Consider the following 23,607-nt stretch of genomic DNA (forward strand, 5'->3'; position numbering starts at 1 on the left):
TCCAGACATGTTTCAGATTGCATCAGAAGTAACAGTTATTAATGGCCAGCAGGCTTCAAATTGTCAGGTGTGCAGCTGCGTTTTAGCTCAGCATTTCTCACTATTAAACCAAGGGGCACAGGAGCAGGAAGGAACAACTCAAGAAAAATGCTAACAAGACCACTGCAATTTCTCCCTACTTAAATTATTTCCCTTTATAATGGGACATCTTGCACACCATCACTGTGTTGCATTTATTGTGCAAGCCAAATGGCTTACTCTAGACCCAGGCGTACGGCAGATATGAAATGCAGAATCAAGGGAGAGCTCAAGCACTAAAGTAGTTGGGAAGTAGAGGTGCAGGCATGAGCCAGCCATGAGCAATCCACCCACAACCACTCTTTCCAACAAGTGAACTCTGCTACCAAGAGACAAAATTAGTACAATGGCTAATTATGCAATGTCAAACCATAGGAGGCAGAGGGACATTTTTCACAGTTGTTTTTGGAGGTGGAAGATGGCTAACATAGTAGAAAAAGGTTAGATTTGCTGTAGAAATAGTATTTCACCAGCACATTCATGCATGCTGTCTGAACTGGACACAAGTATTCACAGAGGATTTGGAAAAAGTCACAGGCTAGTGAACCCAGGGGACCTATCAAAGCTGGTCCACCCCTTTTCTGAAGATAGATATATGCCTCTAGAGGGAGGTCTATAGAAGGAAACATGGTTAGAACAGCAATAACGGTATAAAAATACTATATCCCAATAAGGATAACAAATAGATAAAAATATGTGCTTCAAAGTCACACTAAAGGTTGGGGTTTTTTTATCTGCTTGCTGAAAATAACAAAAGGGAAGTGACTATACAGAAACTACTATACAAAGCTTCTCAAAATGCAAAATGCCATATGTACTTCATACTTGCTTATGCTTCAAAAATTTGCTTTACAGTTTTAGAAGCCCTGCTCCTTGCTCACAATGAGGATGGGCAGCCCAGGCAGTAAGTCTTGTTTCCATGCAATGCAAAAAGAATAAGCTATTCCTATTATTTAACATACGAGACAGTAATATTAAGAAGTTATAACACAAGACCTACATTGTCAACTATGGAACAAATATATGATTACACAATTCCTTTCAAAAAAAAAAATCTTACAATACAGGAAGACAAGAAATACCTAAGTGTTAGATAAATATACAATCAAACAGCTCATCCTCTCTACACTTAGAATTAATTACTCCTCTGCTGAATGTAGTAAGTAGCCTTATACCTTAAGAAGCCTATATTCCCACTATCAGATAAAATGTTTCTTCAGTGTATTTCCTCTTTGCTGATGAAGCTATTGTGCTGCTTACCCTCAGAAAAGCAGGGTTGAGGTGTTAAACAATACAAAGGACATTCCATTTGGGGAAAAACTCAATGAGAACACGCAGAAATCAGCTCAGCTGTCAAGAAATAGCTAGGTTTTGTCTCGCCCGTGCTGTCTCTCTCTTTGTTGTTCATAATATTTCTTTCTCCCATGCTTATCCCCATGTAGGAAATCCTGAGGTCATCAGCATGTGACCCATGGAACTTGTAGTCTCACAAGTATAAAAGGTCTCAGCATTACTGACATCTCCTTTTATGGAGCTGCTCTGCAACTTTACAAAACCTCAGAAAAGCCTGGCTAACCCGACATCCCTTGTAGAGAACTTCTCTGGTAGAATATGCTCCAGAGCCAAACGTAAGGGTGTTTTTGGTTTTTGTTTGGGTTTGTTTGCTTGTTGGGGTTTTTTGTTTGTTTGGGGTTTTTTCGGGGTTTTTTTTTTTCTTTTTTTTTTTTTTTTGGTTTTGGTTTTTTTTTTTGGTGGGGGGCAGTGTCTGTTTGGTTTTTTGTTTTTATTTTTTTAAAATAGCATTGCCACTTAGCAATAAGAAGCACTGGATACTGCTGCAGTTCCCTCTTGAGAGGCATTTCCACCAAGCAATTACTGATTATGCAAATACAATTACTGTAGCTAGGTGTTAGATGGCCACATTTTCCAACCCCTTATCTTCCAGTGTGCCAGATATGTTGAAGAATGTCCTGCCTCCCTTCAATTAATTTTTTTTAATTATTATTCTAAGAAAAGCAAGTATCAAGTACTTCTATTCACCTTTCCAAAATGGCTAGAATTGAGATAAAAAGCAAGAGGTGATTATTATTTGGATCTAGTCTGACCTGATCACGACCTGATTCTTGGGAAGAATTTCAAGGGGAAAAAAATACAAACATAAGTGAGAAGGAGAAAGTCTTAGACCCTGTCCTGCAAAATAGGAAAACGAGAATCCTTTACCATGGCCTGGCTGCTCAGCAGATGTCAACCACCAGCACTGGAGAGACCGAAAAGCATGAAAAGAAGTTCTCTGTAGTAGCACTGATGCAACTTCCTAACCATGACTACAATGCATTACCTGTAATTTACTCTTCTCCTGCATCTGAGAGGCAGACAGTCAACTGTACACAGTTACAGTTATGATACATTGCTGCAATCACATAAGGAAGCAATACAAGTAAAAGTAAAGGACACAAAATATATCAGCCAGGCCTCCATCCATATCAGGCCCTAAATCACCTACAACCTTCCAGCTTTCAGAATAACTAGCACATAGCCTAAGGTTCTTTCACGCAAATCTTCTCTTCACAGTTTTCTGTGAGGTCCTCACAGAGCTCTGAGTCTGGCCAGCCCAGTTGTAGCATTTCTGCCCTGTTTGCTCCCCTTTCAGGGACATCGCTCTGTCCGTAGGGCGAGTGACACCTTTCGTTCAGCCACCCCTCTAACCCAGCCTTCAGGCTGCCTGAACACTAGACTCGACAACTTGAGCCAAGAAGGGAGGAGAGCCCAAGTCCACAAGCACCACAGACGAGCGACCAGAACCCCAGGACAGGACCCAAGAGGTCATCTCGCCAAGGCACCCTCTGTTTTACCTACTCTTTCAAGGTTCAGATGATGGAGTCCGCAACTACAGAGCTGAGGGGTTTTTTTGTCTTTGAAGATGCCTGTCCATCACAAGTCCATCTCTCCGCTTTAAACACTTGCTGCTCCACCAACCCTTCATCACAGTCCAGGCTTTTGGGAACCTCATCCTTCCCGCTGTTCCTGCCCTGAATCTCACAGGCAGGCCCACATCTTTCCTGAAACTTATTGCCTCAAACCAGATGCAGCACCGCAGCTGACACCTTATCATCAGATTCTAAGGATTCACACTCCCGTTTTTTCATCCTAATGTAACATTTGCGTTTTTCACAGCAACAAGGTATCATTGATGCATATCCAGCTTATGATTCACTACCCTGTCACCCAGGTCCTGCTGAGGACAGCCTGACACTTAGCTACTCATTCCCATTCTGCATTTGAACATTTCAGCATTCCTGCCTACACTTTTACCTTTTGCACTTGTCCACACTGAATCACATTCTACAAAATAAAAAACCAAACAACCAAACCCACCACACACCTAATCCCAATATACCACTTAGGTTTCTAGACTTGTTTTCCAAAATGCTTGCACCTCGTTCAAGTTTTATGTTACACAAGAACTGAACAAGCTTCTATTTCAGCAACAATTTCAGCAACAACATCACCAGTAAAAATACTGAAATGCAAGACAGGACACCCCATTCAAGACAGTCTTTCAATCTGAAAACAATCCACAGATGCCTACTGAACACTGTACCGGTTTCCCATGTGTTCTGCAATCAGATTTATAAGAGGTTTATATAGGTCATTTCTAATGCTGACATCTGAAAATGTCTCATACAGCAGTGTCAAAAAACCCTTACTGGAATGAAAACACAGGATATCGGCTGCTTCTCTGCTACCCACAAGACTTCTTACCCTGTGGCAGAAAGAACATAGATAAGTCTGAGGGGTTTTTTTGGTTCTTGTCAAATCTTTGTTGGCTGATGTGCAATTTTGCTATCTTCTAGGTACTTTGAACAAGCCTGTTTTTTCTAGCACTTTTCTGGAAATTATCTTCATAGCTTACAGTTTCTCAACTTCCCCTCTGCACTTTTTTTAAAATTAGGCGTTCTCTAGCCTTCCAGAATCTCATTTATCTTCCAGCTCTTCCTTCTTAGCACCTTTAAGACTCATCCACTCCTGCCTAGTCATAAGGTATGACTAGGTTCTCATCCATGCCTTGTCAGTGTTTCAACAACTACAACCTACACTTTTAAACTTCAACTATGTCTAGTTTGTTCCATCTCATAAACATCAAAATTATTCTAGAAAGGTAATTACTGCAGATCCTCATTTTATATCTGACTCTTCTTTTGGTAGATGTTATAGAGAACAGGGAATCATTACTGCAACATAATCAACTTCTTTTACAACTTAAGTTTCTTTATGACTTGTTCAAGTGAGCATTCCCATGCATCTGTTAAAGCTATTCATGTGAATGGAGGCAGCTTAAGCTATTTCTCCAAGCTGAACTGCTTTCACTTGCACCTGCTTAAAATTTCCCCAGCTGTGCCTACTGTTATCTGTCTTCTCTTGGGTTTTCAGCCAATATTTGGGGTCTTCTGGGTCACGATCACAGTAGTTCTGCCTATGAGCAAAAATTTATTTTAAAAAATTATTTTCCTGAATCTGGAGGGAGGGGGGAACGGGAACAAACCAACCAGGAAGGATGGACCTTCATGGTTCCCAATGCCGACATCTACTGCTTTCCAATAGACCTTCTATCCAGACCCTCTTATGTGAGATTTTTCTTCTCAGATTCTCTCAGCTGCTTTCCTCCTAACTCATTTTTGCCCCTCCCATGATGTTTCTGGGCCTTTGCTGCAGAACAAGGTCGTCTCTTTCAATCACCTCGATAGTTCAAAATGCTGACCAGCTTTATGTGCAGCTGTATTTTGGACAATTAATTCCTACTGTTTGATCTACCTAAAAGAAAACTGATTCCTTACTGTATTTGCTCTGAGCAGTAGCTAGCTACAGACCTAGATCAACCCTCTTCTTCCCCAGGCTACCATACAAAAGAGGTGTAGGCAACTAATCTGCAGTAAAACTTTTCCTGGTTACTGTGATGTCTCATCAATGCTTTGCACCATGTCTCCACTCACTTGTTGGTGCATCTTATGCTTTGATAAGCAGCGCCTCAGAAGGACTGGGTTTTTGCTCTAAGTGTTCACTGCTGTTGTGGAGGACTAGCAGCTATCACAAAATAATTAAATCAATATAAATATAACATGGCTCATATAACTTCTACATCTGTGTATTTACTTGAAGCAAGACTCAGCTTCCTACATTGCTCTTTCTCATCAGAGATGGATCTCTCAATTCCATTACTCTCGCTGAGCAAAGAGATCCGTATACAGGGTAACAATGCAGTTATGCTATAGGAATAACAATGCAGGTATTGTTATGTCAACAAAGATGTCTGTAAGTTTGCTTGACAAACTGTAACCTGAAGAGTATCCATTGGTCAGTCATCTACAGATTACCAAGTCACTTTAATTCTCTGTCTTGATTTCTATGTAATCAAGTGCAAAGAAAAGAAGTTAAAATTAACTATTTTCCTAACACTGCTAATCTGTAGAAGCAATGGTTGTAGTCATTATAGAGGTATTATACAATTAGAAAAGGTGGCTACTCATATTCTGAGGTAGCATTTAAATATAGATCTTGTGAAGAAGTTTGAAAAGCCCTCTATTCCATCACGTATTTCCACTCTTTAGTTTTTCATTAGAGGTACAAACACAATATTCTCTATCCAGATGGATGTGACAGGCATCATTCTAGGTGGGATAACTTGTAAATACATCATTGTACTTGCTCAGCAATATAATTTATGCTGAAAATAACTGTTACAAGTTAATCATTACATCGTTGATTTTGTTTATATATAAACATATATAAAAGCATGTGTGTGTGTTTTAAACAATCCCATCTATCCTGACTGCACTTTAAAAATTTTGATTCATTCTTTTTCTGACAATGCTGGGAAGAAACTGTTTAATTCCATTAAAAATTGCTGAACAGTAAGAGCTGAACCAATCTAAAACCACAACCTCTCTTAGAGATAGTTGTGAAGGTATGTCCCCAGTAAGTTCAGCTAAGGACTTCTACGCAATTCACATTGAAGTGCATATCCACTTCTGTTTCCCAGAGGGGAAACAGCAGCCAACACATAGTCCTCTTCCAGGTCTAGCTGGAATAAAGTTATTGTGCAAACTTGCAAGTATTTTAAGAAAGCACTATCGTTACTACCTATGACTTGGAACAAAAAAGGCTCTGGCAATCTACTTATTTCAGAAGCTGTTTATCTTACATTAAAAAACAAGAGTAAATAGTGAAGTGATCAGAAGCATTTTAATACTGAATTGTGCTTTCGTTTATGTAAAGAATTAAATCACCTATGCAATAACTAAGGAAACCATATAAATCGGGGTAATTAAGTTAAAAATAATAAAGGATAAGCACTATAGGAATAAACAACAGTAGAATCGATACACATTAATCTTCTGTTAAAAAAAGAAAAGTAAATAGCATAGCTTTTTGGAACTCTATAATGTTGTTATGCTCCAAAGGAAGTATTTGTGCAAGATTAGTGTTGCAATGAAGCTACACAATTTTACCCTGAAACCTGCAGCTTTAGAGTGGGCCCCAGAGCTTTTAAAGTTATTTTTCCTTCCTTAAAATATCCCCATGGTAATTTCAGTATCTTCTGTCTCCTCTCTATTCAAATTACTAGAACAAATACAACTCTTGCAGAAGAACCTTTTTTCCTTAGGAAGAGACTTTCAAAATTAGCAACGCCCAAGAATGTTCAAGCTTTTATTCTGCTTTTTTCATTTATATCCTGGTTGAGTTTTGTTAGTTGTAACAGTTCTTCTGTTTACGCAAGACAGTTTTCACTCAAGTCTGATCCTGATGGCAAATACCACTACTGCCAGTGAAGACAAGAGCACTCTGCACCTTCCAAGATCATCGGAAACCCACCTTCTACTTGACCCCACAGAAGCATCCTTCTAAATAAGACACTCAAACGTTTTCCCTCTGGGGCTATTATTTGCCTTCTGTGTAGAAGTAAATGCTTTCTGCATACTAATAAATAGCTAAGCGCTGTGCCTACCCCAATATCCTCTGTGCAGCCTCTCCAGAACTAACGGGTATGGCAGCACAGACTCCCTGCCCCATTTTGTCCTCCCTCTTACACTGCAGAGCCCCATTCACCCAAACACACACAGGGTAACCACAGGGACCAGGATTCAGCCTATACCTTTTGAAAATGCAAAATCCAATATAAACCATTTATTGCTGTAAACTGTAATCCATACAGCGAACATGAGCAAGCGATACAGATGCTAAAGCTTAAAGCAATTTCACATTCATAAGCTCCTATTCAGCTTCATACTCAAGGTCAGTGCAAGTTGCCGTGGGCTGGAAAGGTTAATGCGAGCATGCTGCGCCGTGCGTGGGAGGACAGTAACCAAGCCACACACATCAGCACGCTTTCAAACTAAAGAGTGTCACTGCTAAGCAAGCTGGGGCAGGGGAGAGGGGGAGAGAGAGGATGGGGGGGGGCGGGGAGAGAGAGAGAGACCACAGTGAAAGGGAACATTCCACAACTCCAATAGGTATGAGGATACTAACGGTCCACAAGTCGATAACGATTTATAAAATGATGACCGGATCTGTGCCAGCTTTGTGGAACCACAACACTCATGAGAAACATCAGTGTGAAATTTTTCAAACCAACAAACTAGCAGGACATCTCACTTGCGCAAACCAGCTCCTTTCAACTACTCCAGTGACGAGAAATACTTTAACACCTACGTTTATTATCTTGCCTTCATCTCAAAGAATTTCCCTTACCTAAAATGCCATCTAAAGCAAAAACCTCTAGTCTGGTGGCACTTTTAGTTCCAGTGAGATGCTCTGTCAGCATGAGCTAACTAAAACTTGTGTGAAGTACATGTTACCTGCTACCATGGCTATTCTGTAACGCAGCAGTAAGCCTGCTCCAGCCAGGGCCTTCAGACATCTTCTCCCAGTTCAGAGACATCTTCTGACCATTCATTGAGAAAGAATTCACAACAGCAAAACTTATTGCCACACAAGGAGGAAGAGGATAAGCCAAGAGTACTTGGTGGACCACTCTGGTGGGCGCGGTAACTTGAATGCTATTTTTGTGTGGTCTGTCCTGTTGGCTAACTCAGGAGGAATAAAAGATGCTGTTCTTTGCAGCAGCTAGGCCACTCTGCAAAGGAGTGTGTGGGGCACTTGCACCACGGGACACCAGCCACCAGGCATACTGGTAGAGCTGTAAAGTGAGTATTCCTTTCCATTACAACTGTTCAGCTGTAAGTACTGAAGGATTTCCAATTTCAGTGATAAGGTGGACTCCTAGATAAACACTAAGGTTTTATTTTCCAGAGTCAGCTGAAAGTGTAAATGCACCACACCTTTGAAAATAAACTCCAGAGCATTTTAACTTGAATATGCAAGATATGAGGCCACTTTTGACAGAAAAGGGCCAAACGTACCTAGGGCCATGCATGTGTGAAGTTATTTCCACAAATGCCTCCTTGGATTTCAAATCTGCATTCCCTTCAAGATTAAATTAGCAATTTGGAAAAAGTCATACTAAAACTTTAGCTAAATTTTTGCTGGTCAAAAATACAAAAAAAATTATTCCAAATGAGTTGGGTTTTGTTTTGTTGTTTTTTGGTTGGTTTGGTTTTTTTTAATTACTGCATTAAATATTTGATTTTCAGACAAGCAGGTTTATTTCAAAATAGCTTAACTTTGCTTATTAATTTCCTACAGATTAGTATTTTTTTATTTCTTAGAAGAAAATAGTTCAGGAAAACAAACAGAAGCATACCTGAAGTAGTATGCTGAGCTTTCAAACCACACAAAATTGGAAAGAGATTTCCTAATAAAATATTTCATACTAGTGCTTCCTCACTAGAATGCTACATGCCTTTGCTATACAACCTGGAGAAGTTACACTGCAGTCAATGACTCCAGCTGACACCTGTAAGCATAGTGCAGAAGTCTTCAAGAGCAAGGGCCAGTTTATGCAAAAATGCCTACTACCTCCCACTTCCAAACCGCCATGGTTACTACTGTCTATGTAAATCTGTTCAAAGCTGGCTCAATAAGTCTACAAAGCATATTTGAGAACATTGTACGTATCTTAAGTCTTTCTGACTGTAGCATATTCAGTTTTATAATACATCCCCATACTCAGAATAGGAAGATATTTTACTTCATTATTTTTATACATTCACGACCAGTACTCTGTGCTTGGAGGCTGATTCGGTTATTTCTTACTACAATGAATTTTTGTCTTCATTACAAATGGAATCCATCACACTAAGATCTCATTAGCCACTTTTGCAACATTAAGGAAAAAAAAGATAGAAAATACTCTTTCCAGCAATGACAGCTGATAAACCATTAAAGGCTTTGTGAAACTTATAACTCAGCCTTTTATATGCTTGTAATCATTGTTAGCCCAATATTGCACAATAGTGAAATAATGGCATTTTGCCAACATTTATATTTACTAATTCACAGAATTTATGCCAAAAAAAAGCCAAACCCAGAAGTCATCTCCAGCTTAAACAGAATATTCCTCTTTTCTGACAACATTAAAAATTCATCTCCGTGATGCTTAAGGCAAGTCAGTTTCTGATGTATCTTTATTTTCAAGCTTTTTAATGTCCATCTTTTTAACCAATCTTAAGCCGATACATCTCCCATTTTTTTTTTACCAAACAGCATAATGCCCAGAAGAATAGAAGCCATAAAAGCCGTTGACTTCCTACACAAAATAAGTTTCCCATGACATTACTCATAACTGTAGAGCTTTGCACAGGTGACCTAAACCAGGATTCTCCTTCCTCAGGTTTCTGTGCTTTGAAACCAGTATTGAAATTCAGCCTCTTTACTGATTCTGTAGTTATGCTTCATCGATAGCTCACACACCTCCTCCATGTACAGTCCAGCAATATTTCTAAGTGCAGAAGCTACATTTCTCCTCCTCATGGCAGCAGTGCAGCTCCAGCTTCACTGTAGGCACTTTGTACCATGACAGGGTGCCTGAGCTGCTTGAAAGCACGTATAAAAAGATTTAAAGAGGTTATGAGCAAGTTTAAACAAGATTTTACCCTGTTGCTAGTAGTCATGCTTATGAGATAATTGTTTATGGCTCCAAGTAGGTATATGGCACTTTGTCAAGACATAGGACAGAAAAAAAACAGAGAAGAGCGCTTCTATAACATGCAGCTTCTGGTCAAAGAGCAAGTGATCCCCCACTACCAGCTGCACAGAACAGTCAATTAAATCACTCAGCAGCATTTAGAAGAACAACATTTGCTATGGTTGACTGCTTTCTGTTATCATAAATGTTCTACTTCTGTCACCAGACATACCAAGTATCTAATTCTGTTGCCTTATTTACAATCCCAACTTGCCCACACTTTGAGTATTGACTAATCTGGTTAACGAGATTTAATTTAATCTTGTTTTTAAAAAGCAGTGGTATGACTATTCATGTGACCACAAACCCTGAGTTCTTCTTGAACTCTCTCTACTGAATTCCTATAGAAGTTAAAATGGAAAAAACAAGAAAAGACTTCAGTTTGGCCAACAACCACACTGGGAATCATATACTTGCCTAGAGGAGCAGAACTCAGCCACCCTTGGCAGACTACTACCACTGCAGTTATGTGATTAAAATGAGGGTGTGGGATCCTCTTGGCTTGGGATATCCATGCTTATCTTACCAATCTGGACTTTGAATATCGTCAAGCCTGAAATGAGATCAGTCCGTGCCTATCCTTTCACCTGTCGTATTTTTAAATTCAACCAGCCTACACAGTAGTCACATTTATTTCAGCAATAAACCTCCGACTATTCAGAAGGGCCAGAATTATTTTAATCTCTAATAATTTTTTTTTATATATATAAATTACTTCAGCCAGAATATACAACTGTCTTACTGTAAATACAAACTTACAGCCACCATCATTGGCTTAAAAAAACCCACCAAACAAAAACCAAACAACTGATAAAACCCCCAAACTTTTTCCATTTCAGTTGCCCAGTGACACAAAGGAATAACTGCCATTGTGTCACAGAGATCTTAGTCACATAGTAATTTTTTTTTCCAAATAGAGACCAAGTATTGCTGACAAAAATATTCAGTGTGCCTCTCTAAGATCAGAGCTCATTATTTTCAGACAATATTGTTAATAAAATAAAATGCTGATTAATGTTTAAAAGAATCTAAAGGGGGAGGAACAATGAAAATGAAAAGGGTTTGAGGTTGGAAAGCTAGGTGTTACGGCTGAGCCAGTCTAACAACCCGCTGATGTCAACAGTCGGAGCATCCTGTCCTCCTCCACGACCTGGCACCGCCTCTGGCGCTTGTTAGATCCTGCACCGAGCTAACACAGCTTGCTAACCCAGCAGAACACTAATCCAGCAAAAATAAAACCAGATCAAATACCTTTCTGCTGATTAGCAAGTTTTTTCAGAGCAGTATGGATTCCAAGAAGTGCCAGGACCAATTCAAGTGGATGGGGGAGGCCTGCAAAGAGGACAGGGAGGAGATGGACCTACCTCTTTCAGCAGCAAACTGCTGGGCTAGCATAGGTGTAAAATATATTTTCAACCCAACAGTCCTTATCTCAGGCTGGAACATTTTAAGAAGTTACTGCCTCCACAGCTGAGGGCACTATGGGCCACCCTGCTCCATCTCACTGCAAATAAAACCGATAGTTTAAACCCCCTCTCAGACAGATCCACCAGTCAGTCTCCTGGAGGGTATTTTAGCTGGAGGACATTAACCTACAGGGGAAAGGTAAAGCTGGAAGGGGAAAGCTGGAAGTGGTAACTTCTTAAAGGGCGACAACTGGACCTGCAAAACCTGTTACATTTCTATTTGACCTGAATGTGAGCTAGCACAAGATAAGCACACGACATGATTCACAGGGCTTTTTAAGCCCCCAGCTATTTATTCTCTGGGGGAAAAAAAGAATATTCTTTAAAAAAAAAAGGCATTCTAAAATAAGTACGTATTTTAACTCCATAGTCAGCAAAAATACATAAATTCATATTCCAAGGTGGACTGAAAACTGGCTGAACAGCCAGACCAGGAGAGTGGTGGTCAGCGGCACGAAGTCTAGTTGGAGGCCAGTAACCAGTAGTGTACGCCAGGGGTCAATACCAGATCCAATTGCATTCAACATCTTCAGTAATGACGTGGATGATGGGGCAGAGTGTACCCTCAGCAAGTTTGCTGATGACACCAAACTGAGACGAGTGGCTGATACACCAGAGGGTCATGCTGCCATCCAGAGGGACCTCCGCAGGCTGGAGAAATGGGCTGACAGGAGCCTTATGAATGTCAACCAGGAGAAGTGCAGAGTCCTGCACCTGGGAAGGAACAACCCCATGCACCAGTATACACTGGTGGCCGCCCAGTTGGAAAGCAGCTTGGCAGAAAAGGACCTGGGGGTCCTGGTGGACACCAAGTTGAAGATGAGCCAGCAGTTTGCCCTTGCTGCAAAGAGGCTAATGGTGTCCTGGGCTGCGTTAGACAAAGTATCGCCAGCATGCCAAGAGTGATGAACCTTCCTCTCTACTCCGCACTGGTGAGTCCTGTGTCCAGTTCTGGGCTCCTAGAACAAGACAGACATGGACATACTGGACAGTGCCCAGCAAAGGGCCACAAAGATGATTAAGGGACTGGAGCATCTCTCCTATGAGAAAATGCTGAGAGAGCTGGGACCATTTAGACTGGAGAAGAGAAGATACAGGGGAGATCTTACTAATGCATATAAATGCCTGAAGCGAGGGTGTAAAGAAGATGGAGCCAGGATCTTCTCAGTGGTGTCCGGTGACAGAACAATACTCAATGGGCACAAACTGAAACAGAGGAGGTTCCTCCTGAATATCAGGAAACACATTTTTTTACTGTAAGGGTGACTAAGCACTGGCATAAGTTGCCCAGAGAGGTTGTAGAGTCTCCATCCTTGGAGATTTTCCAAAGCCATCCAGACATAGTCCTGTGCAACTGGTTCTAGATGGCCCTGCTTGGGCAGGGGGGGTGGACCAGATAACCTCCAGAGGTCCCTTCCAAACTCAACCATTCTGTGGTTCTGTGATCTCATTCTTAATCCTCGACTGTGTCCAAGCTATATTCAGAGAATGGTAACTACAATAGTCTGCTGTGGTCCTGGGGCAATTCTGCTGCAAGCACAAGCTCTGGCAGAGAAACATGCTTAGCAAGCCTTAGCTCTCCTGTACCCCCTTCCTTCATCAGAGGTAAGACAGCTGACACAAGAGGTTGCAGAGTTGGCTCCATTAAGTTTATTTGTTGAACGGCTTCCCAGAGTGTAGAGAATGCTCCATTAGCTACTGCAGCCATTTTAATCCTCTTCGGCATTATGACGAATCTGTAAAGTAGCCTCAGTTAAGTGGAAAATCTGACACCCCCCCTCCCCCGAACTAAAAGATATGACAGGGCACTCCAGGGGCAGCTGATCTTGATGAAACCAAGTCTGGAGCTAATTTGAAAAATTCTGGTCTGAGGATTTGCCTAGTTTACACTATTGACTTCTAGAGTAACTGAATTTAAATAAAGTGGTAACTGCAACGGGCTGTTAGTCATGCTAAAAATAAACTGCTTCCAGCTTAATTTCAGTCACTGGGTTACATGATCCACTCTAATGGATCTCATCTCAAGTGAACTTGGTCTGCAATGTGCTGCTGCTATCAAATGCTCTTTCTCCTGTTTGAATTCAGTTAATTCACAGATGTGAAAGTAATGGCCTTCACAGTAAACATGGCCACAAGCAACTACAATTTTAAGTTTTTCTACCTTTTCCCCACTTTGTGATAGCAGTGATCTTTCATCTCTCCAGAGAGAGGAAGAAATCAGCTTTGATGACCAACTAATAAAAGCTGTTTTATCTTATTCCTGGCTACGTACTACTTCTGAGTAGTTCACATTGACTACCAGATAAGTTATCTACATCTCTGTAAATCTGCATTATAAATAAGAGAAAAGAGAAATGGCAGCTCGTGTTCATTGCCACCCATGGCCCCATCTGCTCCTGCCAGTATGATATACGGTAGGAAAAAAGCCAATAGTATACAAAAGCAAAAAGGAACAAAGGCATTCTATAGTATAAATCTGCGTCTCCTACCTCCGCTCGACCTTCGTAATATGTTAGCATAGACTTTGTAAGTACAAAAAGCCTCTCTTTGTAGTTTAACGGAGAAGTCCTCTTCTTCTGCTGTGATCTTTTAATCAAAATCTCTTGTAGGATAATAGTATTCATTTCAGCCACTTGTCACCTCTGTTTTTAGCCATTGAATATCAGTTCCTGTGAAGACAAGAGAAAAATCACTGTGATATCTTTAGCGGATCACAGATCTGGAGATTTCTGTAGTAAAAAGAGCTTCTACTTATAAATGGAACTACCTGAATATATAGAAAGCTGGAGCTCACCCTAAGCATCTGGAAGTTTACAGAAGTTAATTATTAGACAAGAAAGTTCAGGCTTTGCTCAGCCAAGGGCTGCATTGGCACATTCACAGGAAGCCAAAAGCTCTACCTGACTGGGATGAAGTAAGGGACACTGCAGGCTACATCACAGAAAATATGGGTGAGAAGTCCAAAACATGCTCCAGCAAAGCTCCATGCTCCAAGCAGCTCCAGGCTCCATGCTTTAGCAGTATACAACTGCTCTTCACTGCAAAGTCCTAATGTCTATCAAAGTTTTAATTGCTAAGGCCCGTGCATATATAAATGCCATTTGCAAAAATATTTGATATGCAAAATTGAACACAGATCAGTAAAAGTAATCTTGAAAATTCACCCCAATTATATTAATGAAAGTTTTCAGATGCAAATGGTCATTTAGAAGATGTCAATTTGAGAGCAGAGAATTAGAGCTTATTTTTCAGAAATTGCTAAGTATATACCCTCCATCTTCTCTTTAGAAAGACCTCATGCTGACCATCAATAATCTAAATCATTCACTTTTGACAGTTCTGATCGCTCAGTAACATCAAGCTGCTTTAAAGTTTTACACCATGATTGACACCTGTAGGACAGACTTCGGAGTACATAAAAACAAACGCACCCACAGTTACTTGGTTTGCAAGTCTGGCTCCAGAGCCCTGCCAGACAGAAAGTGCCAGGCAATCTCTCTGTTCTTTGCAATGATGCCAGCTTAAGCACAGCTGACCTCCTCCCTCATCTGCTCGCTGCCGCCCTGCCGTGCCACTCTGCTTGTGTGGGTGCGAGTGTTCCTCCCGCTGGGCTGGGAAGCGGGCTCGGGAAGGGATCCAACCAGACATTTCATCATGCAGCACAGACTGCTGCCTGCACAGACTTAACACATGAGGTGGCAGGGAGGCAGGAATGAAAGGTGTGGGAGAGGTTGTGGAGAAGCTGTTCCAGAAGCCGTTTTCCCCCCATTACCTTTCCCTTCGCTAGCCTTCTGCCAGACCTGCCCGCTGCACCGCCTGGCCCCCGCCTCGAGCCACGCTCCAAAGCCAGGGCACGCTGCAGGCACAGACCTCGACCGCAGCTTGGGCTAGAGCAGCACGGCGGTGGGCTGAAGCCAGGGCTTGAAGAAGGAACAGCAGTGCCTGCTGAAGCACCAGTGACTACAAATATCTTCTCAAGTGTGTGTATGTCTAGAGGGGGTGGGGGGACAACCCAAGCCTAAGCCCTAGGTATGCACTGCAGATCTCCATGCCAGTGGGAAATTTCCCCCCAGCCTATTAAAAAAAAAAGAAAAAAGTTTTTTTCACCTCACAGGACTTAATTTATGCACCTATTTACTACTTAGAGTATCAAATTTCACTATGGAAATGTATGTACATTTTTCTCTGCTGGCAACATAACTTCAGCATGGACAAAATAGTGCTTTTCACAGCATTGTGTAGTGAAGCTCAAAAAGCCACAGCCTCCTCACAACACTACCTTACAAAAGTAAAGTTTAAATAAAATTAAATGCAAACAAATTCACTTTAGTGCCTCTCCTTTTGCTTTGTGCCCAAACATGTCATTATTTGTTGTGACAGTACATGAAATGACACTCTTTGCCTCCCAGTCTAGTCCTGATACTGCATTTCACTCCCTGTTTTCGCCAAGTAGGCTCTCATATCCCACACTCCTGCCATTTCACACAGCTAGATGTAGTTGTTCACGGCTTTAAAATATCTTTTCAAGGTTTATTTCTGCATATGCTAAAAAATTAGTCTGTGGTTTACACCGAACTACAAAATAAGACCAGGTTAGAATACATAAGTAAAAGACTATAATAGGATTGGAAATGGTGATTATTATGAATAATCTCTTTTTGTTTTTCCTTTTCCTCTGATGCATGGTACATGCATACACAGTTTGTTGGTCATCTGTCACACTGCATTCCTGGGAAGAAGACAGATCTTCTTTAATGAGTCATTGTCTTGAGTGCATTCTTTAATTACTAAAGCTGCCCAATTCTGTTTTATTACCCTTCTAAAAATAAATTGGCAATCTTAAAGGTAATTGCAGAAGGAAGGATACTACCATGAACTGAAAATACAAACGTTGTTCAAAGAATTACAAGTCAGTATTAACTTTCAGACCAGCTTAATGCACACGAAACTATAAGGGTTCCCATCACAGCCTCTCCCACTCAAAACAATCCTTCTGTTCTCTATAGTACAAATTCTTTGTTGGCACTTAAGAAAAACATAATTATCCATCTTAGAAATTGTAATCTCAGAGATCCCCAGAGTGCTACACTAAAGATCACAAGAAGGATTCAAAATTAACTACGATTTCAAATCTCAATACTGATAATGCTAAAATATTTCATTTCCCTACCAGCCCTCTTTGGTAACATTAACATCATACAAGAAACAAAACAGAAATCAGCATTAAAAAATAAAAACATCAGTAATGTAATTGGTCAATGTCTGCACCTGGTTGCTACACTGAATTGTCGCTGCTATGGAGATCTCTGCAGATTAGAACCAGTTTCCCAGGTCAGAAGATCAGCCTTTGAATCTGCATTTGATCAAAGAAACCTGTTTTGTTTGGGGTTTTTTCCAAACCAATAGCTCTAGCCACATGTCTGTTTCCATAAATAATGCTCAGGACAACTGAACCTATTATTCTGAAAGTTCCTTTCCAAAATTGCAATGCTTCATTGAGAAGCATCTGTAACAGACACCCTTACCTCTTAGCAAACCCATACATCACTACTTTTTCTACAGTACAGTTTTAGAACTTTTCTGCACTTTTTCCCCCAAATATTCCATTATTACCAGAGCATTCCTCAGGACATGAAGCTGTTCGTGTGACACATTGTTATCTCGTTCCCAACAGCTGTGGGAGTTTCATGCTGCCACCCGTCTAAACTTTTCACAGTATCTCCTGCCAAGGACTTGCCCTGTTCCCTGCCAACCTTAGTTACGTGATAACAAACATGATCTAATTTGCAAAGAAGTTGAGTACTCAGAATTATGACTGAAATCAGAAAGAGTTACAGATTCTCAGCATTTTTAGGGTGGGGAAACATTCTCAATTTTAAGTATCAAAAAGTCTGCATCGACTTGCTATCGACTTGATCCATCTTCACATTATACAAATATTCACCTGTACGGCCATGAAGTCACCACACACTTTCCTCAAAATAAATGCCAACAACTATTAAGATAAATCTGTTAATTCAATATTCGTCAAGATGTACAAAGTAAGTTTTTACTTTCAGACAAAGCTTCTCACGCATGCCACCTTTCCTGGTTTTCACTGGGGAAAACTGGGGCACTAAGCGATGAGGTAACCCCAGCAGTTGCAACACTACCCACGTGTGTTCCCCTGGCTCCCACTCCCAGCTCCTGGATTGTGTTTGTTTGTTGAAACCATTAGTCACTGTAAGCCTGTCCATAAGCACATGTAACATTGAAACTGTTGAATAAATGGATGAAAGTCCCAGTGGAAGTTCTAGTGAGTAGAAAAGAAGTGCATCCCAGTCTGACCAGGGCTTCTCCAATCCAAATGCATAAGTAATTGCCACTTTTTGTGGCACAAAGCTTTGTGCCACACAGAGTCACGGAGTGGTTCAGAAGAGAAAAGGCATTCTGAAAAACAAACTTATCACAACAGTCATAAAATGAACACCAACAGAAAACATTTGTTTGTGGCTGAAAACAAAAATAAAATCAATCTGAAACTCTATTTTCTGAATTTCGCCTCTACTTAGCGAGGTAACATTTACCTAGGAATCTGGGTTCTCCCATGCAAAGTCTTAATGGGCTGCCATCCAAGATAGAGAAGCCCTCCAAGAAATCGGCATCCTCAGCTTTCTGACTTGGGTTTCACGCATCCTGCACAATAGCTCTTTTTCAGATTTTGGGCACATCAATCCAAACTGGTAGCAATTCCAGGTCTGTGTATTTAACGTTGAAAACATATCACCTAGTGCAGTACATTAAATGATGCAGTATTAACTAATTCAGCTTTCGGTTTGTTTTGGTTTTTTTTTAAATGAAAATGTCAATTTTAAGTACACAGGTGGTACCTTGTAATTCTGTCTCAAATCTGTAACTCTTCCAGAATTTTTTTTTTAATTAATTCAGATAGATTTGCTGATCAAGTTCATAATGTGTCCCTGCAAACAGCTGCAGTGGGGTAAGTGAATAGGCAGCACACTGCAGCTCTGGGTAGAGAGCAGAAACAGTGCAGAAGGAAGAAGAAAAGGAGAACTCCTTACCCTGTTTTTCCTGCTGAGGCTGCCATTGCTTTATCATGAAACTACAAACTGAGTTACATGTGAATAGTTACTTACATGAGTATCTATCACAGGCTTATTTGAATAATTACTACTCAGTGTAAGCAAGGATTGCAAAATCTGCTCTTGTGCTTCAAATGGTAGAAAAGTCTTTTTGCCCCACATCCAAGGTTGCAGATTCAAGCGCCAAAAAATAAAAAAGACAGCTGAATAAAAGACAGCTGTTATTAATCCCTGTTCAAATGGTAAATTTCACAGAAATACAAAAAAATACACTTTAGCATGATCTGTCATAATTTTAAAATTGGGATTGAAGGGAAAAGTACTGTAATGATACCTGAAATGTATCATATGCCAGAAAAATGAGAAGTAAAAAAATACTTGGATTTGCTTTTTTCTCTCCTCTTTTTTTTTTTTTTTTTTAAACAGCAGACTCTCAGAAACCACTTCTATCATATGCAAGTTTTTGTTTTTTTTTTTTTTTTTTTAACTGGCAGAAATGCAATTTTGGTGGGCTACTTTCAAATAGATTTCAAAATTATACCCAAAGGTTTGCAAAACCCCAGTCTCTGTCTGAAAGCCAGGCAAAGAATAGCTGCCTAATTTAATATATAATCAGACCCTGTGAAAATAAAATTCATATTTGCCTGCACTAAATTTAGGTTAAAAAGTAAACAGGCTAAGGGGTAACTCAGTGACAACTCTTTGACTGGAGATTCTCCGAGATAATCATGTGGTGTTGCAAAATATCCTTTGTTCAACTGAAAGCTACTCATGTACACACGCAGGAGGAGCATTTCATTGCAACCAGCACAGGTTTTCCAAAATTCCTGGGAAACAGGCTCACTACATTTTACAAAATACAAGCATTTGTTTCCTTTTAGCATTATAACTTAGGTAGCTGGGGTAAGTGAAGAAAACAATGGTGAAAAAAGTGACAGTCCCTCTTAGATATGGTCAGCTGGCATCGAGGCAGTCCATCATACCAAACTGGACCATCAACTCATCAACCATCACAAAAGAGAAGCAGAGCCAAAGTGCACAGAACAGCTTGGGAAAAATGGCAAGAGCAGCAAAAGGGTTTCTTTCCCCTTACAATGATGAGTTCCAATTTAAGAGAACAACATGTACGTCTCCAAATCATTTGTAAACTCAGCTATTGCTCTTTATTGTGATCTCCTGTAAGCAGTACACTCCAACGACTAAGTTATCCTTTCACAGCTTTATACTGCACCTTCAGTCCCCTGAGCTGGAAGACAGGGATGGAGAGCAGGATAAACCCCCCATAATCCAAGAGGAAGCAGTTAATGACCTGCTACGCCACCTGGACGCTCACAAGTCTATGGGGACAGATGGGATCCACCTGAGGGTACTGAGGGAGCTGGCGGAGGAGCTTGGCAAGCCGCTCTCCATCATTTACCAGCAGTCCTGGTTAACTGGGGAGGTCCCGGACGATGGGAGGGCAGCCAGTGTGACACCCATCTACAAGAAGGGCCGGAAAGAGGATCTGGGGAACTACAGGCCGGTCAGCCTGACCTCGGTGCCACGGAAGATCATGGAGCGGTTCGTTTTGAGGGCGCTCACGAGCCATGTGCGGGACAACCAAGGGATCAGGCCCAGCCAGCACGGGTTCATGGAAGGCAGGTCCTGCTTGACCAACCTGATCTCCTTCTATGAGCAGGTGACCCGCCTAGTGGATGAGGGAAAGGCTGTGGATGTGGTCTACTTGGACTTCAGTAAAGCCTTTGACACTGTCTCCCACAGCATCCTCCTAGAGAAGCTGGCGGCTCACGGCCTAGACAGGTGCACTCTTCGCTGGGTAAAAAACTGGCTGGACGGCCGAGCCCAGAGAGTTGTGGTGAACGGAGTTAAATCCAGTTGGCGGCCGGTCACGAGCGGTGTTCCCCAGGGCTCAGTACTGGGGCCGGTCCTGTTCAATCTCTTTATCAATGACCAGGACGAGGGGATCGAGTGCTCCCTCAGTAAGTTTGCAGATGACACCAAGCTGGGCGGGAGTGTTGATCTCCTGGAGGGTAGGAAGGCTCTGCAGAGGGACCTGGACAGGCTGGATCGATGGGCCGAGGCCAACTGTATGAGGTTCAACAAGGCCAAGTGCCGGGTCCTGCACTTCGGCCACAACAACCCCAGGCAACGCTACAGGCTTGGGGAAGAGTGGCTGGAAAGCTGCCCAGAGGAAAAGGACCTGGGGGTGCTGGTTGACAGCCGGCTGAACATGAGCCGGCAGTGTGCCCAGGTGGCCAAGAAGGCCAACGGCATCCTGGCCTGTATCAGAAATAGTGTGGCCAGCAGGAGTAGGGAGGTGATCGTGCCCCTGTACTCGGCACTGGTGAGGCCGCACCTCGAATACTGTGTTCAGTTTTGGGCCCCTCACTACAAGAAGGACATGGATGTGCTGGAGCATGTCCAGAGAAGGGCAACGAAGCTGGTGAAGGGCCTGGAGCACAAGTCTTATGAGGAGCAGCTGAGGGAACTGGGGTTGTTTAGTCTGGAGAAGAGGCGGCTGAGGGGAGACCTCATTGCGCTCTACAACTACCTGAAAGGAGGTTGTAGCGAGGTGGGTGTTGGTCTCTTCTCCCAAGTAACTAGCGATAGGACGAGAGGAAATGGCCTCAAGTTGCGCCGAGGGAGGTTTAGATTGGACATTAGGAGAAATTTCTTTGCTGAAAGAAATGGTCAAGTCTTGGAAAAGTCTGTCCAGGGAAGTGGTTGAGTCACCGTCCCTGGAAGTATTTAAAAGACGTGTAGAGGTGGCGCTTAGGGACATGGTTTAGTGGGCATGGTGGTGTTGGGTTGATGGTTGGACTCGATGATCTTAGAGGTCTTTTCCAACCCTAATGATTCTATGATTCAATTCCCTCATGAATAAATTATTTAGGAAAGGAACCTCTGCTTTATGAAACAAAAATTACACTGTTACCATCCATGATGTAGAAAATATGTTGACATGGGCATTTTTTAATTTAAATGATTTATTGCTAACTTTAAGTTAGCAACACTACAGGATACCATACAAAGGATGGACTGATAATTTTCACTATCCTCAACAACTTCTTGTATTTTTATTCATTCTTCTAGAGCTGAGTATTTGTAGCTTTTCTTATTTCTTCCACATAAAAGCTCTGCAATACCTATAAACTTGCCCTGACTATTTTGCCTTCAGTTTATTCAGATCAAAAACCTCTTCAGCATTTGTAATATCCCTTGCTGGAAGAAAATAAAGCTGAAACTTAGTTTGGGACACAGGAAAGCCGGGCACAAAAAAAGACTTTGAAACATCAGTTAAAGTAGCAAAATCCAAAAGTTTTCTCAGCCTACTGACCTTCTGCACGCTCAGCCACCTGTCCTTTCTAAAGACAAAAAGCTTTTGCATGTGTCACTGCCTCAAGAAATAGTACTGGTGAGAGAGCAGGTATTCAGCTCTTGCATTGTATGCTATCCCCAACTTCCCATGTTTGTTTTGTTGTCAAAAGGTATGAGTTCACCTTGTGATTTCATTGAAGACCAGAAAGTCATCTTCATTTCTGTACTAAAGATAAGCAAAACCCACTGCCCAAGAGTTGCAAATCTTTCTGAACATGAACTGGTTCCCCTACTGTATTTATCGCCTGCAAAGTGACATTGGTACGGCTGTAACAACAGTAAGCCTGTGTTTTTGCCGCTCTTTCAATGCTTGTGAAAAGTCTTTGTTGTTGTTCATCATCATCTATATAGATTAAAGTTTAACCCCTGCCTTCATCCACCCCCTTTTTCTCACACAGAGTAATAATGACATGAAAAGCTGATGGTTTATGTTGTTGGGGAGGAGAGGTTTTTATATGGGGGAGGAGGGGAGAGAGCGAGTGTGCACGAGAGAGTAGTTGCAATTTGTCATATTCATGGGAAAGGTAATTAAAAATGTAGGCAAAACCATACACAGAAAACATTTAACAGTAAGAGAATCTCAAATACTCCACCAGTCTAGTTTTTTAGACTTGAGAATATTAGATAGTTCTGTAACCACATACATAACGGGGCTTTGCATCACCCTCTGCTCAATCCATATACAGCAGTTAATAGTTGCTAATATTTCCATAATAATGCTATTAGCATGAGCTACTATTGTAAATTCCACTCCAGCATCCAAAGTTACCATCTTATTTTTGCTGTAGACTATGAAAAGCTTTCAAGGCGGCCTACCACAATTGAACAGTGCTTCCCACAGAAGAAACCCAATCTCAAGCCTTCTGCAGGCAGAGCTGACCTCTTCTACTGGGAGCCTGTGGTTTTGGGCTCACCAGAAGCCATATGCAGTCTGACAAACTAAAATACCCTGTCTGTCAGCAGGGTTTACGGCATTCACACAGCTTCCAGGCGAGAGCTTGGCATATTTGGTGGCCTTAGCACACAGGCAGACAAAACTTTTACAGTAAGATAAACTTATCCCCAGCTGGGCCTTCTGACAAAACCTCCTGCAACAGCCAGGATAATCACATGTGAGAAAATTAGCTATATTTTAATTATCATACATTTGATTCAAGCAAAGGAAGATTAAAATTAGAGAAGGCAATTAAAAAAAAAAGGCAACTTCACTTTCTTTTTAAAGACTTCTTTTTGAGGGTAGATTTCTGATTTTTGAATGAGGGAAGCAGTGCTATCAGTGATGAATTTAAATAGCTGACTGAGGATGCTGCAGCTAACTAAACACACTGCCTGGTGTGGCACTTGTTGCCATTTCCATGATGCCTAATCCACACTGTTCAGACAAGGACCAAATCCAAGCCTGACTAATATTTTTATGCACTGATATTTGATATTAACTTTTAGAAGGGAAACAGCAGATTTT

General features: G+C 41.4%; 1 protein-coding gene across 2 annotated transcripts in view; it reads right to left on the reverse strand.

Moving 5' to 3' along the window:
* TEC (tec protein tyrosine kinase) overlaps positions 1–23,607 on the reverse strand; it is a 56,903-nt gene that overhangs the window by 20,962 nt on the left and 12,334 nt on the right. Inside the window, exon 2 of one of the 2 annotated variants that reach the window (XM_075149021.1) lies at positions 14,175–14,354. In XM_075149021.1, the coding sequence (XP_075005122.1) occupies positions 14,175–14,309 (135 nt within the window). In that variant the 5' untranslated portion in view covers positions 14,310–14,354. Of the gene's footprint in view, positions 1–1,338; positions 1,472–14,174; positions 14,355–23,607 lie in introns of those variants that run through there. The other variant, XM_075149022.1, reaches the window with a different exon arrangement.

Source organism: Calonectris borealis, chromosome 4 (assembly GCF_964195595.1).
Source record: "Calonectris borealis chromosome 4, bCalBor7.hap1.2, whole genome shotgun sequence".
Classification (NCBI taxonomy): Eukaryota; Metazoa; Chordata; class Aves; order Procellariiformes; family Procellariidae; genus Calonectris; species Calonectris borealis.